A 16,992-nucleotide genomic window follows, 5' to 3' on the forward strand; every position below is an offset into this window, starting at 1 on the left:
TGCCTGTGTGTACAGTGCAATATAATGAAGGCCTAGGGGAGAGTATTAGCACTTCTGAAAAGAGCTCAGGGAATTCTAGTTTTTGCTCTGACTGAAGCCAGAGGAGAGTTTTTCCTTTCATGTTTGTTTTCAGTACATAAATTGAATGAAAGCAAAAGGAAAAGGAGTACTTGTGGCACCTTAGAGACTAACACATTTATTTGAGCATAAGCTTTTGTGAGCTACAGCTCACTTCATCAGATGCATTCAGTGAAAGCAGTTTCCCAAAGGGGATGGGGCGAGTACCATCAATTTTTAGCATCTCTAATCTGCTGCCTTAATTTCAGACTCTTACATTCTCACGTGGATTCTGCTAATGATACTGTAGGGCAAATTTCCCCCTTAAAGTGAGAAACTTATGTCTTGTAGGTAGGAAAAGGGGAAGCTTCCACATCGGGTGGGCTGGAAAAATAAACAACTTTACCGTGTTGAGCCCTAGCATTTGGGGATCTCTGTCTCTTCTTCCCTCCATCCCCAGCCTCCTTTGTGGAAGTGTGAGTGCAGCCTACTGCTGTGCGATGCTGCTCGTGCTGAGAAAGAGACCACCAGGGAGAGTGAGGGGATAGGGCAGAAATCCATCAGATGTGAAAGAGTGCAGAACAGAAGGAGGAGGATAGGCTGGGAAAAGCTCTATCCCAGTGGTTCTCAAACTTTTTTTTTCACAGACCACTTGAAAATTGCTGTGGGTCTCGGGGGACCACTTAATGATCTTTCCAAATGTTGTTTGTACTGTTAGCTAACTATTGTAAAGCGCTTTGGATAAAAGCGCTATATATATATATAAAAAACCCCCTTAATAATAGTTAACGTTTTTTTGTTCTACAAATAAAAGCACACAACTCATATTTTAATATCAGTAGTCTTACCTCGTGCTCCGCTTACCTAATGTGATGGATGTGCCCTCTCTCCCCCGCCGCGGAAGGTCCCGAGCTGGGGCTGGGAAAGAGTGGGGGTCTCTCCCCGGCAATGCAGCCCTGGAGCTGAGGAAAGTCACCTCTTTCTTTAGCTGCCACAGCCCTGCACATCCCAAATTCCCCCCACTCCCTCTTCTCACCCCACTGCCCCCTCCCACCTACCACCTATACCTCCCAAGGTCACCACCTCACTTTACATGTGCGTCTTCTCCAGGATCCAGGCACCTAATTAGTGGGGCCATGCCTGCGCGGTTCCACTGATTAGGTGGGTGGCCCTTCATTCTCTCGTGTGTGGCCACCCAGGAGTGCAACTTAGGGGGAACTATCTGTGGACCACCTGCATGGAGCGGTCGGCGGACCACAGTTTGAGAACCTCTGTTCTATCCGATGCTGGTGTCTGTTGGTCCAGGAGGATGGTCCAGGTTTTGAAAATCCCCCAGTCCCAGCTGACTGCTGTGCTTAGCCAGCATTCGGGGACTGCTGGCAGCCATGCAGCAGGCAGGCATCAGCAGTGCTGTGCTTAGAGTACAGCTGTGCCTGTCCCAGTTGCTCTGCAGAGCTTACCTCCCTTCACCCACTGCTGGGTGCTTGTCTGAGCTGTGGCCTTCCAGCTCCCAGTGCTGCCCCTGCAATAGTCTCTCAACTGTGCTGCTCCTGCTGAGGCTGAGAGGTGGGGATGTTGGAGCCAGAATAGCACCAAAGGTCTGTCCCATAGGAGGAGGAGCACACAGGGAAAGTACTGGGGTGGAGCGGCATAGGCAGTGGTGAAAAAAATGGTGTCATTGGGGTGGGACTGGGGATGAGGGGTTTGAGGTGCAGGAGGGTGCTCTGGGCTGGGTTTATGGGGTTTGGAGGGTGGGAGGGGGCTCAGGGTTGGGGCTGGGGTAGGGGCAGGGAGTTGGGGTCCGGGAGAGGTCAGGGGTGCAGACCCCGGACGGTGCTTACCTCAACTAGATCCTGGAAGCAGCGACATGCTCCAGCTCCTAAGCAGAGGTGCAGCCCGGCGGCTCTGCGTGCCGCCCCATCCACAGGCACTGCCCCACAGCTCCCATTGGCTGCAATTCCCAACCAATGGGAGCTGCAGGGGTGGTGCTTGGGGTGGGGGAAGCGTGCGGAGCCCCCTTGCTGCCCTTATGTGTACGAGCCAAAGTGGGGACATGCTGGCTGCTTCCCGGGAGTGCGCAGTGCGGAGGCTAGCAGGAAGTCTGCCAGCCCCGCTGCGTGGGGCCGCTAACCAGACAGTCAATGGCCCGTCAGCGGTGCTGACTGGAGCCATCAGGATCCCTTTTCAACCAGGTGTTCCGGTCAAAAACCAGAAACCTGGTCAGCCTAAGGGCCACCCCGGGTTTTTTATGTGAATTCTGATTAATTTAAAGTTATTTTTATCTGCCTTTTTCCATCTCCCATCTCAGAAGGAAATAACTAAAATTCACCATAATGCACATAGAACTGTCCAGCAGCTAAGGCCGAGTGGGGCCTAGATCCCCCTGCAGCTTTGATGAATTGCCTCTGATGAAAATGTTCACTAGTTAGCACCTCGGTAGTTGATCATGATACGTGTGGCATATGGATGTATTTAACCTCTGCAGGAGGATTTGAAGTGGGAAGAGGAGAGCAGGATTGCCATTCTGCCAAAGCATATTCTTCAGGTTACTACCACATACAATAAGGCAGCACAAGGGACAACAGAAAGAGGAAATGGAATGATGGTTCCTTCACTGGTGGTGGGGGTGGGGGTACTTGTTTTGGTTTCATTTGCAGCAGTGTTGTTGGAAAGATTATGCCTGAGGGGAAAGTGTCACCTCTGTTGTCAGAAAGCTAGAAATTGAAAGCTAACTCAGTCACTAAGAAGGAGGCAGGCATAATCGGATGGAGTGGGATTAGCTGCTCTATCTGTGATGGCACAATAAAGTTAGGATCTCCAGAGGAATAATAGCAGGGGCCAAATGATTAAGAAGTCCTATTTACAATGGATTTAATATCAACAGCGAGCGGCTAAACCATCTCAGGTGCTGATCGCCGAAAATACAGCCCAGCTTGAGAGAATGCTTAAAGAACTGAACGCGAAAAGTAGTCAAGTTGGATTAAAAATGAACCGATCGAAAACGAAATACATGAGATCAGATGTTCTGCCAAGAACCCAAATAACTCTTGGAGGAGAGCAGAGCCAAGAGGTTGATAAATATGTTTATTTGGGCCAGGAAGTCAACATGCGCCATGATCAGAAAGGCGAACTGTCGCGCAGAAAAAAAGCTGGATGGTGCGCATTCAGTGACATCAAGGACATCCTCCAAGGAAAGATCAGCAAAACAACTCATGTAAATCTTTTTAACTCGACCGTGCTTCCAGCAGTGTTATATGGCAGCGAAACATGGTCGCTGACAAAGATTGAAGAACATCAACTGTCTGTCACACAGAGGGTGATGGAACGAACATTTTTGGGCATTTCGCTCCGCGATCACACCCCCAATGAAAAGTTAGGCAGCAGTCTGGAGTGCGAGACGTTGTTGTTGAAAGCAGGCTCAGCAAAATGTGGTGGGCAAGACATGTGGCCAGACTCAGCGACAACAGATGGACCACAGCTATATCCGAGTGGCATCCGCGAGAACAGAAACGGCCACGTGGTCGGCCTCCAAAGAGGTGGGATGATTTCCTAACAAGCAGATATGGTCAAGCATGGTGAAGGATGGCCAGAGCAAGAGAAGATTGGAAGACGTGTCGTGATCAGCTCAGTCTCAACTGATGAAGGACCAACAGTCTACGCAGTCCACGCATTTACAATGGCTGCAAACCAAAGTTACTCTTCACCTTGTTACTTAAATGATAATGCTACAGTATTGTATTGCCTATGAGGGAATACTCATAAACTGCACTCATAAACACCAAGGCAAGCCAAGTTTACCCAGCACTGCTATTGAGATGATTATCGAAAGGCAATAGAAAAGAAAAGTAGAAAAAACATTGGCGCTCTCGGACTCCTGCCCATACGTTCCTTCCTGGCTGTATGATTTATCAAGTGAACTAGCGCCACCCTACGGCTGGTTCAGTATTGCAGTGGCTTGTGTTCGATTTTTGGTTTTGTTTATTTACAAGATGGATAATTTTATGACCAACAAAGAACATGCTACAATGAGGTTAATCAAATCTTGTGCTTTGGGTTAAGCTGATTGGTCCAGGGGGTCAGGAAGGCTTTATCACCTCCCATGTACTCTGCATTATGGAGATTTTCACCTCCTGAAGGATCATTTGTCGGCCACTGTCGGGATACAGGCTACCTCGTGGTCACTTCTAATATGGCACATCCTATGTCCAAATGATCCCATCATCCCAGCTGTGAAGCATGTTGGGAAGTTGTGCCACTAGAGCGTGATCCAAATGCAACTGAAGTCAGTGGAAATCTTTCTATTGACTTCAGCTGGCTTTGGATCAGGCTGCTCCTCTTCAGTGTAAATACAGGATTTATGTTTCCAGGCCTGTCCATCTGGCACCTTCTTCAAGCACTAAATTAATTAAAACAATATTTAAGAAGTAATGAAGCTGCGTGGCTGATTGCTTTGAGCCCAGAACTGTTTAGGGTTTATCAGAATTTCTAGCCTGGTAACAGACTCACTCATAGTATTGAAAATCTCTTCTCCAAGTAGGCAACAATTTTTTTTCTCTCTCTCTCCTCCCCCCACCTTTCTCTCAAATTGGTGTCTTGCCAAGAATGTGTATATACTAGTTATATATATTCTCTCTCACACACTTATACGCACATACACACATGCACACAATGTGTGTCTGCATCTAACAGTCTAAATTAGGTTTTAGGTAAATTAGGTAAATTTGGTATGTCATTTAGGTATTTCATTTGGAAATTTATAGTTGTGTCTATATTTGATATGCGAGAGATGTCAGTAAAGATACTACAGTGATTAGTACCTTGGAGTTGCATATCGTAATATATAGTAGATCTAAGTCAACTTCACATTTAGCATCAGGTTACTTGTTTAATAGTATTTCAGAGGCAAGGCGAGAGCTTAGCATAACTGAAATGCCTCGCGGCTTTTAGTTTTTAATGTGCTTGTAATTGTTCTTAATTAAGAATGAAGAATTATCATGTGGGTTGACAAACACATGTGGCACAAAAGGTTTTAAGTGGCCGTAATCCTTGTCTTCCAAATTGCTGTCTCTCAAATTAAAAACTCAACCCCCCCCTCCCAGACACACATGCACACAGACCAGCTTGTGCACATGTGCCCCCCCCCCCCGGTTTAGCATGAGGAACCCCTATGTTAGTAGGATTATAACTACTCTTTCTAATCCTTTCACTTTAAACAAGCAAGCTTTAACCAGCAGCTGGGAACTTGAAACATGACCCCAGATCAAATGTTAAAAGGGTACCATCCTTGACTGTGGAACTAATAGCCTGGGTGTGACTGAAAGTTGTAGTTAGAAACAGTTTTCCCCCTCCTACCCTGGTTACAAGAAGGGCACCTTGCTAGATCAAAGACATTTTCAGCACAATCCTCACTATAACCAATAGTTTTGTGAGTCTTATGAGGTAACAGAGAAGGCAAACATAGTCTGAGGATCGATCTACACTACAGACTTATGTTGGTTTAGCTATGTCACTCAGGGGTGGAAAAGCCACATCCCTGAGCAACGCAGTTGTACTGACCTAACCCTTTGTGTAGACAGCGTTATGTCGATGGGAGAGCTTCTCTTGTCGACATAGCTACCACCTCTTGGGGAGGTAGTGTACATATGACAACGGGAGAAGCTCTCCCATCAGCATAGGTAGCATCTTCACTAAGCGCTACATTGGTGCAGCTGCAGCACTGTTTGTGTAGAGAAGCCCTAAGGGCCTGAGCGTCTTCAAATCCATGCTCTTGAGGAATGGGCCATAGGGGAGAGGGTGAGTAGGAAAGAGAGGACAGGAAGCTAATAAAAATTCTACTCTTCTGGGATAATTTCCATGTTAGGGTCAATTAGTTTACATGGGTAATGTAGGTTAATAGGGTTCTTGTTTTGGTTTTCGTTTGATGGAGGGTAGAAACAGAGTATCAACTATTTAGAACTAACCAGCTGCTGAGATAAAAAACCAGTTTAATTCTGTGGTCTTGGAAGTGCTACCAGCACTTGAGGAAGAAATGTTGAAAGGGACAGCATGCTAACTCATATGGGTACAATGAAATATACATGAAAAGGTTGTATGACAACTCTGTTTTTCATAGTTAGCCTGCTTAAAGCTAGGCCAGAGAATTCAAGGAGGGAAGGATGCAGATATCAGAAACAGCCCAGTGAGTGTCTTTTGTCTTGTGGGATGCCATGTGGCATAGTGAATATAGTACTGGACTGGGACTTAGAAAACCTGGATTCTGTTCCTGGGTGACTTGGGGCAAGTCAGTTCACCTCTTTTTGCTTCACTTTCCCCATATGTAAAATGGGATAATGGTACTGGCCTCTTTTGTAAAGCACTTTAAGATCTGGAGATCTAAATAGCTGTATAAGAGCAAGGTATTATTATTGTTATTATTGTGATCATTCATATATGGACCCCACATTGCTTCAAGTACCAGAACTCATCAACAATAAGCATAGCTGAGCCTTTATTGTCGAGGTGTTCAGGGATTTGCTCCAGAGATCATACATCCTCCCTCAAGAGTCTGTGCCAAACACTAGCACATGGGCTATCCTTACAAAATGCAGGATTTAGTGCCTGAATTAGTTGGAAGACACTACATCAGTAGTTGAGGGAAACAGACCCAGCAAATTGCTTATTTTAATGAAGGAAGTGATTAGTGACATTGGCATCAGGTTGTGTCAGATGCTGCACCAAACTCTGAGGTATTCCAGCACTGCCTGCCGTGGCCTGAAAGACAGGGCTGAAAAGTGGCAGAGCGATGGAATAAATGTTAGGCACGCATAATCACATTCAGAGTACATGAACAGCACAGTAGAGTGAGCCTTGGAAAGTAATATTAACGTTACAACTCTTTTCTAAGCTGGGGATGTTTCACTAGACTGTACTGCTCAGCACTTTCTAGTTTCGAAACACTCTACAGGCAAACTAATTAGAATTTTCTCATGATTCATCAAACTGGAAAAAAGGTTGAAATTGTCATCACTTTTGCTTCTATCTTAAGTACAATCATTTAAAACAACCCAATGCCCTGTACAAAGAGCAGGTAGGAGTGATTTGAGCCTGAGGTTTGTGAAGAGAAGAACAGAACAGGAAGGCAGGATTTGAAGCACTTCCTTAGCTGATGCTTTACAGAAGTGTTGGTGGTGGCCTGCTCCCTTCCTCTCTGGAGGGGGGTGGTGGTTGTCCTGTTGAGCTGGGGGCACAACCTCTCACAGCCTGTCTACTGATGCCACCCCCATCCTGCTTGAGAGGGAGATGCCACAGAGCTCTGTATGCAGACAGCTGCAGAGTTCCCCTGGGCAGCCTCTCCAGGGCGTTAATACTTCAATTTGTTTGCTTCTGCTACAATTAGAGCCACCCGGGGAAGCAGGCTTTTGCCCACTGTTAGCCATGAGGCAGCAGATTGCCGTATATACATAGACTTGAGTTCATGTTCCCAGACCCTTGAATGATGAAGGCTGAAATGGAAAATGGAAGTGATCCATACTAGTCTCCAAGGGCAGGGGAGAGGAGGAAGGGGAGGGGATGCTGGCCACTTTGCTGATCTACTAAGCATTTTTTTTAAAGGGAGTGGGGGAGACAGGAAAGTATATAAGATGTTTCAATAGCAAATCCCACTAAAGCAATCAAACTAAAATGGGACGCAAACCCATCAAATTACTGATCATACTAGTGGAAATTATGGCATGTTGTGAAACATTGCTTTACACTGACCAAATAAGTTTAGTGGTATGTTGATAGAGCTTACGTTAGGCATTCTACAAATAGCCCCGCCAAAACAAGCCTCTGAATCCCTACAGGAAACCCTACAAATTCCTGGAAGAGAACAGCAGCCTTAATACTGATTTTTCCCAATAAAGGGCAATTCTTTTTAGTATTTTTAAATAGACCTCAGCTGTTCAGTGCCTTACTCTCAAACCCTGCTAGGGGAGTAGTGGCTTTTTTTCTTCTTTGCAATGTCATTTTGCTGGAAATTGACACACATGGTAGAGTATCCTACGTGACCAGGGATTATAGCAATGATAGATCTGTTAGAGGAGTGTGATAAAGCATTAGAGAAGGCTTGTAGTACACAAATAAGGCAAATGGGGGAGCAGGGATGCAGAATGAGCTGATGCTAGCTGTAGAGAATAAGATGGACCAGAGAGAAATATTAGTAAAAAATATTGGGTCCCATTGTATTGGGGGGGGGGGGGGGAATTACCATTTGTAGTGGCTGAGACTCTGAATTATCTTTAACAGGTAAAAAAAAATATAAGGACAATTAGGAAGTAATGAAGATTATAACAGGCTCAAACTTCCCCACTTGACAGATATTGGACATGCTGAGTTAAATCCTGGCCCCTCAGAAGTCAAAGGCAAAACTCCCATAGGCTTCAGTAGAGCCAGGATTTTACCTTCTGGACTCTGGCTGACAGCAAGGATCTGTAGGAAGATACTGGGCACAAAGGACAGCTAGGCACCCAGCTCTTATCGCAAGCCACTAGAAAGTGGGTACCTCACTGCCCAGTATGCCTTTGAAAGTGTCTTTTTGTATTTATTAGGCCTTGAACAGAACGGAACACACAGACCTTTTGCAAGTGTCCCATGACCCTTTTCCAAGGCCCAGCCTTATCGGCTCCTCTTCCTAGATGTCCCAATGTAAAGGCAGGGCAGACAATGTCCTCTCTAGCAGCGTGGCTTTTCTTCAGTGGAAAAGCCTTCCTTGGGTGTGTTTACAAAAAAAAAGAAAAAGTATAAAAAATTGTGAGCTCCCTTCACTGAACAATATTAAAGCTACCACCAGAATTTTCCCTTGACAACTGTTAAATCCCTTAAAGATACAATGACCATTTCCCTGGAAATAAACACCACCCACAACCCTCAAAATATCAACATTTCAGTGCTAACAAGGCCTGGGGCAAAACAAAGCACAGCCTCCCTGTCTGTTATCCATTACAGAGCACTTGTTCTCACAGCTGCAGGTACTCCAAGGACCCCAGGTTTACACAGCAAGTCTGTGTGTTTGCCAAGCAGCTGGCCAGGTCTTTCGAGGGCTGCATATCTCTGGTTCGAGTCCACTACATTTTGAGATGACACCCTCTGCCCACTCCACAGACCCCAGTCCTTTGGTCCTGAATGCTAGGTTTGTGGAAGAATGATCAGAGACAGAGCACCACACATGTGTTGAAAATATCTTTGTGGTAAATTATTATTATTTGTATGACCGTAGCACCTAGGAGCCGTAGTCATAGACCGGGACCTTACTGTGATAAACTGCTCATATCACGGTACAGCACCTAATTCTTTGTTAAATCAACCTGCCAGATGAACATTTTTCTTTACTCCAAATATGAACTTTCTCCCCCACAATTATACTGGCTCAAGATGGGCAATCTTCAGTCCTAGAGCTGTGAGAGGTTTAAAGTCAGTTAGATCATAACCCTGCAGAGCTAGAAACTGGAGCTTTATAGCACTGGAAGGACTGGGATTTCAGCTTCTGAGTATTACTCAGAGCATTTGCTCCTTGCCTTGGACTCTCCCTGGAGAAATTTGAATGGTCTGACATTTTTACATATAGAAAAGCTATTTTAGATAATTTTTAGCAGCATTTTAAATTTTACATTTAATTTCTCTCTCTCTCTCTCAACCTTCTGTAATTGAACTAGAGTTAAGGGCCCTGTCATGCAAACGCAGATGGTTAGGCATAGGGTTTATTCCCATAAGTAGCCCCATTTGAGAACTACATTATTGGTGGGTTCATACATTAGGGCACCTGACCTTACATTTCGAGGGGTACAAGAAACAATTGCATTAAAAGTGTTTAAAACTCTGTAAAATAGTTTTTCTTTAACAAACATACAATACATAATGGTGGAATGTGATATAAAATGTGTATGACATTTGTTTGGCATGACCTGAATAATTTACTTGTGGGTTAGGTATTCATGAGTAATGTGGCTGTCCCAAAGTCTTTCAGATACAAGTTTTGTACCATTCCTCACCATCATATATTCCCTATATACATTCCATATCTCCCTATATATGAGAGTGCACATGAAAGACTTCCACTAGACAGATTTGCCTTAAAAGTGATGGAACTATACATCTGTCAAACAAAGCTTGAGATGAGATGTTATATTTCTCTCCAACAGACAAAAAAACTAACTACTGGATCTGTTATTGTGAATGTTAATTTGCAAGCACAACAAACTTTTTTCTTTAAAAATATTTGTGACATTTCCATCAGATTTGTGTTTAAAATAGACTGTACCTAACCTAAAATGAATAGGTGAAGCTATCAAGTATTATCTTCTTTTTTAGTGGTTCTAGAAATGTTTACTTTGCATTCACTTGTGGGTTTTCTAGCTTCAAACATTTGCAGTCACAGCCTTCAAACTAGTTTGGGTATTTAATTAAAATGGGTTTCCAAGGCAAGCATATCTTGTTATGAAAACTGTTTGTTTTTTAAATGGATTGTGTGATAGATATAGAAATACACAGTTGATTAATAAAACATGACTCCCTCCTCACTAGTATGGCTAAACAGGACTTCCCTTCCACTGTGGGAGGGAGCAGTTGAGGAACCAAATCAGCAAATTCTAAAATTTTGCATTTGTTTGCTCTATTAATTCTTCCATACGTGGCTTTCACTGGTTGAAAGTGCTCAATTGAATTACGTATGGATTTCAGCTTCCCTTAGTGGATATTAGTGCCAAATGCTAACACTTCTTGATACTTTCACCCCCAACTTCTTCCAACAAGGAACTTTGGACTAAAGGTGGTTCTGGTTGCTCTTAGTAAAATGCATATGGTTATACACAATGGGTTCTATTTGTGGATCTCCTCCCTCCTTTATCACCTAATGAACTGAGATTCCAAAACCTACATCTCCGAAGTGATAATCCTCAATCCAAGGTGCCAACCAGAACCACTGTTAGTGTTGCTTCAGCTAATGGGTTGTACTCAATGGGTCCTGGGTGTCTAGTCCCACATAAAGACTGGGATTTGTTGACTTACATGGTAGTGGGGTTACTGCATTGTAGGAAGTACTGTCCTTTGAATAAGGCCTGCTTAAAGTTTAAACCAAGGTTGGAAGTTAACCAATTGGAAGTTAAAGAGCCCACTGCAGTTCTTAAGGAGAGTAGGGGTAACTCATGTCCTGAAAAATATTCTATCTCATTAATAAAACACATTCTTAATTTGTTAGGCTGTATGTGAACTCTTGTAGATTGCAAACAAACCAACCAACCCATGTTTGCTTCTGTGGTCTCTGCTTACGTGCTTACCATTTAATGCATAAGGGCACAATCCAGCATGGTACTGAGCCCCTTCTCATCTCACTGAGTTCACTGGGATTTATAAGTGCTTGGCCCCTTGCAGAATTGGAACCTTAACTTTGTAAAGCGTGTTAGGGTATCTTGAGTATGAAGGGTGTTTTAAAACAAAATTCAGTTCTGTTCCATCTTTTCAAAGCATAGAGTTATCCCCTAAATAGTTCAAATGCTTTTGAATCTAGATAAATATTAGTCATTTGTAAAACCAAATCAAGTACAAGGTAAAGGAAGGGGGACAGGAGGAACGTACAGTGGCATCCTAACAAGCTTCATTTTCAAATCACTTTAGCTTTGAAAGAGAACATTAAAGTATCATTTACTCCATGACCTGGCTTCTCATAGAGAATACAGCTAATGAAAGACACCTTTGTGTGTGTGTTCGTACAGTAACTACAGAGACTACTAAAAGATTTTATGGACATAACCATTAAAAAGGGCCTGTGGGCCAGAACTGGTTTTACAATTAACTTCTGTTTGTACGAGTGAAAACACCTGCTCAGCTGTCTTTTTAAAATTACTAGATTTTTAATCCCTTATCTGTTCCCAAGGCAGCTCCTGTGTCTTTAATGATTTATCAGTGTTCTATGCATGTGGACATACATGTGCACACGTGACAAGCTCGGTGGAAAATATTCAGAAGAATTTGCAACAAGAAACAGTAAAGATATCCATGGTAGCTTGCAAGTCATCAGATATGTAAATGTTCTTCCACTTGAAGACAGTAATAGGAATACTTGTAGGAGTGGACACGCAGACAATTGGTGACATTATAGATTTCTTATCCCACAGTTTGGATGAAGGGCTTTGTGCTGTTAAAATCCTTTGATGTCTCCTCTCCCCCTCTTCCCTTTTTTTGCTTCTGTATTGGTTGTATTATTTTAAACTCTGTTCTGCTTTGTGACTCACCTTACTGTGGTAACAGTGCCCAGTAACTGAAGCAACAGCAGTCGAAAATGCCAAGGGCAGTTTATCCCAATGCATCAGCGCGATAGCAATCTTCATTGCATGGTTCAGTCCCCTCATTTCAGAGCCACGTATCCCTCTGGATGCCACACAAAGTACCTGCTGATGTTCTGTGCATTGTCACAGAGACATCTTAGCAGTAGGAATGGTGAATTCTCAAACGGAATGCCACCCAGCCATGGCTGATTCCCATCATATGCATTGTACAAAGGGATACGTGAACTTTACAGACATTTCTATTTTGGGTGTGTCTGTATATGTATATAATGCACACAAAAATACTTTAAAAATAAAAATAGGGTAAATTGGCTATACATAGTTTTTGGTCTTTCAACCATGGCAGTGTTCTTTATGTAAGTCTGTTCTTGCATCAGATAAATCAATTCCACATCACAGTGCTTTCCTGTTCTTCTGAATTTGTTTTGACAGTTTTGCCAACATTTAATGGCTAGCTCTAGCTTTCTAAATCTTCAGTAATTCTTAATAAGTAATATACTATAAATAAAATAAAATGGGAATGGTGTGGGGATTGCAGTTCAGCTAAAGACAAACCTTACCAGATAAACTCATCTTCCAAAATCCAGAATTTATTCTGGTCACTGCATTTACTGAATTATTTTGCCTTAAACTTCCAGGAGAATTAAACTGTCTGATTAGAAGCAAAATTCACTCTTTGATCAAAAAAATGCATCAGTTGATTCCGATATTGATCTTTGGGCATTGTTATGCATGTTACACCTCCATACATAATACAGTAGACATGCGCATAATAAAGTATGGATCTGGACAGAACTTCCATGGAGTTTGGAGGTTGTCAAACCCAGAGTTTTTGTTCAGGCCCATCTCTCTCTCTCCCCTTCCAGCAGAGATTGTAGAACTGATTAACTCATCAGCTGATATAACGGAAGCACTTGGACGGTTATAACATTTTATCGTGTACTAAATCTCTGGCTTTCAAAGATTTTAACCTTTTTGTTTTCTCTTTGGAAAGAAACAAACTATGACCTTTTCAGAAGGCCACTGAGTTAAAAAATGTGCTTTGTGGAGTCCTCTTTTCTCATATCTGTTCTAAATTCTACTCTCCCTTTTCTTTTCCGTGCATATACCTGCATGAGTTTCCTCATGCACAAAGATCCTCTGTAACCAGCAGAGGGCTCCTCTTTTGGTTCGTGATAAATCTTTGGAAAAGATGTACTTTAACACAGAAAAATCAGGGTTGTGTGATTAAGCAAAGCAGGGTAAATATGACAGGTTTCAGAGTAACAGCCCTGTTAGTCTGTATTCACAAAAAGAAAAGGAGTACTTGTGCCACCTTAGAGACTAACCAATTTATTTGAGCATAAGCTTTCGTGAGCTACAGCTCACTGTGAGCTGTAGCTCACGAAAGCTTATGCTCAAATAAATTGGTTAGTCTCTAAGGTGGCACAAGTACTCCTTTTCTCCTTTCAGGGTAAATATGTTTTTCACCAACCAAACTAGGGTTTCCAATATTATTTTTTTACTTGACAACCATAGCAACATTCTTGTTGATGCTATGAGCATATTGGAAAATAAAGCAGACTATTTTTGACATATAAAATGTTACTTCAGAGTAAACTAGAATAAACCTCTTTGCTTCATTGGAGAGATTCTTTTGTTGACCATATAACATGCCTGAGCTTTGCACCAAATGCAGTAGAATGAAAATAAAGGCTTTGTATTCTTACACAGCTGTAGAAGATCTTTGACTTCTACATTTGTTTAAATTGGTCCAAAAAGAATGTGCACCATGATCAATGGGCCTTCAAAGTGGTTATATCAACATTGCAAAATAAACAAAATAACTCTAATGAAGTGTTCTTCTGCCTCCGATTGCTAGTTGACAGGAGCAATTAGACAGAGGAGAAAGAAGGTATTTACTGCAGTAATTGCCTAATGCAGTTGTTTATTCAGTTCCTGCAGTGCACAGTGAATTAGGTTGTGAATTAGAGGCTTAGCTGCTGATTGTTATCAATAAGAAGAGTGGGAAGAAAGATAGCTATCACAGTTGGTAGCCTTTCACCTCTAGGAACAGGAGTTAAGATCTGGCATAGATCACTTGTCCATATTCCAAAACCAGCATATAGATTGGCATCAGCTTTCACACTGGCAGCCTTTGCTCAAGAGGGCCCACAAGTATTTACTGGGGTCGGTCAGGACTGAGGCTCTGACAGAGCTCTATGGGGAGCTGGCTTTGCATGGCTTTGGTGTAGCCAGTTTTCTTGAGTACTAAAAATCACTGTTTGTCTGACACTCTCTCTCTCACACACAGGGTTGAAAATGACGAAATATGAAAAAGTTCACGTCTAGATGGAATTTTAAAAAGTCTCCTGGAGTTCATGCTTACTATAATCAGCTTTACAAAAAGTAAATAAATCTGTGTGCTTTTAAAATATGCAACACTGTAACTCTCTTTACAATGAGCCCCATTCGGCTGTTAGCTCCAGGAGGACATTTTTAATTTATTTGCTCTTTTGGGGGGAGGGTGAAAAGAGGCAGCATGACTGTCTCACCTGAATTCACTCTCCTCTTTCACCAATCTATTTTTATATGCTTAGGGTTATTCTTCCTTTGCTAGTAAATGTTCTATCTTTTTTCTGGGTCTTCCCTCAGGAAATTGCATAAACACATTGGCTTTAGTCTGTCCTTGCTGGAGAGAGAGGAAATAAACAACCTTGATATTTACTGGGGTAGAAAGGTTGAATTGAAAAGACCTGTGCATTTTCTTCATGAGAAAGTCTCATTGTCAGGAGATGCTCTAAGGATATTTTAAGCCACTTGTGCCCCTCACCTTTCAGAGGCACTGAATTGTTGACAGAACTAACAGTTATGCTTGAAAGAGGATTAAAAGGAAAGAGATTGAGCTAATTTTCATATTAAAGGAGTGACTAATGAGCAATTTTTTGATTGCTTGTAGCTAGACAATTGATGGGTTTCTTGACCACCACAGGTGAAATTTCAAAGACAGACACTCCGGACTGATTGAGCAGAAGTGTTAGATTTTGTATGCAGAATTTTGACATGTAACAGAACCATCCTGCCATTGTGTTGGTATGTGGACAACCTCTTTATAAAAAGTGGTAAAAGCCCCAGTAAATCTCACAAAGTGAATGTGACATTCATATGAATTTGGACATTCATATGAATTTCTTCAGATTCAAAGTGAGAGCAATAATGTTAACTCTGACCTGATAGCTGGTATTTCTGAGACATTTTTTTAAGGAGTTTGTAGAACCCTTGTATCATTTACTTCCAAGTAGTAGCTAACTTTGTTAGCACTAAATGATCTTTAAAGACTGTTGTTTTATGTATTTTTCTTTTCCACTCTGCAGTGTCTCATCCAAGCTATGTTTGATTATTTCAACTCCTTTTCAACCCCAGCTTGTCGTTCTGTTGGATGGAAGTGGAAAACATTTCCGAAACGGAGCATGTCATCTGCTACTGTTTGGTGAAAAAGCATCTCCCTGCTCTAGAGGGGATTACAGCTTCCATCTGCTCCATAATGGGAAAAATATGTGCAGGTCCTCCAGAGTCACTATGCTACCAAACTGCATTAACTTTGGGTATTCGGGCCTGTTGACATTTGATTGGAGGCAATCAAGCTGTCACTCTGCAATTATTTCATTAGGTCCACAAATAAGCATTTGAAGGGTGGTCTGAAAGCCATGCTATTGGGACTCTGAAAAATACCCAGCTCTTCATATTCTGTATTAGATTTGTTTAGATTAAATATGGCATGGGTTTGAACCTATAAAATATAGGATTCTGGGGGGATATGTTTCTAGTGTGCACACAAATAGCACACGTTATCTATATAGGCAGTTATACCATGCTCTTCAGCTTCTGTGTATGCACATTTGTCTAAAGTGTAAGTGTCCATTTGTACAGATCACGTCAGACGTTTAATAAGGAGCGTTCCATAGCCCCATGAGCCTGGAGTCAGGCTTGCTTTAATAAGTGAGGGGAATGGAATTCGTGTGCTTTGCTTTTCTGTATCACCATTACATGGCTGTTAGCCACCTTCAAGTAACAGCCTCCTCCAGAACTACAAATCCTGCCCTAGTAATACAATCCTGTGCTGTGCAGTCACCAGTGTGAGAGTAATCAGATTAACACACATGTGTACGCATTCTCTCTCTCTCTCTCTCTCTCTTTCTGTTGTTTGATTATGGCAGGATAGGCTGAAGGGGAAGTAAGGTGAAGAATTAGAGGCACTGCTTTCTGAAAGTGTGTGTGAGAGGGTCAGAAACAATATACAAGAGAATAAACCCCCATTCAGTGGAGGCTAGAAGTGGAGAAAGCAATTCCACTGACCCTTTTTGTCAAACTTGCAATGAAAAAGTCACAACTGATGTGAAAACGTTGTGCTGCTCCTCGACTGGCTCCTAGATGCCCAGCCTTGAGCAGCTTCACATGTGACACTTCTCAATGGTGAGGAGCAGTCACTGATTGTTTTTGTTTGAGCCCCCGCTGGACCAATAGCTGCAAATGCAAGAGAGACTGTTCCCCGCTCGCCTCAGAAACAGGGGAGGTGGAGTGCTGGCACCGGGGGGGAAGTCATTAGGGTACAGGGTATTGAGGGGAGGAGGAAAGAGGGGAGGTTTGCTGAGGGGAG

General features: G+C 42.7%; 1 protein-coding gene across 5 annotated transcripts in view; it reads left to right on the forward strand.

The window, feature by feature from the left end:
- Positions 1-16,992, forward strand: part of NHS (NHS actin remodeling regulator) — a 345,504-nt gene that overhangs the window by 211,576 nt on the left and 116,936 nt on the right. Inside the window, exon 1 of one of the 5 annotated variants that reach the window (XM_073356254.1) lies at positions 14,671-14,744. The exons of the other annotated variants lie outside the window; for them this stretch is intronic. Within the exon in view, the coding sequence (XP_073212355.1) occupies positions 14,717-14,744 (28 nt within the window). The 5' untranslated portion in view covers positions 14,671-14,716. Of the gene's footprint in view, positions 1-14,670; positions 14,745-16,992 lie in introns of those variants that run through there. 5 annotated transcript variants of the gene reach the window in all.

This window comes from Lepidochelys kempii, chromosome 1, assembly GCF_965140265.1.
Source record: "Lepidochelys kempii isolate rLepKem1 chromosome 1, rLepKem1.hap2, whole genome shotgun sequence".
In the NCBI taxonomy this organism is placed as follows: Eukaryota; Metazoa; Chordata; order Testudines; family Cheloniidae; genus Lepidochelys; species Lepidochelys kempii.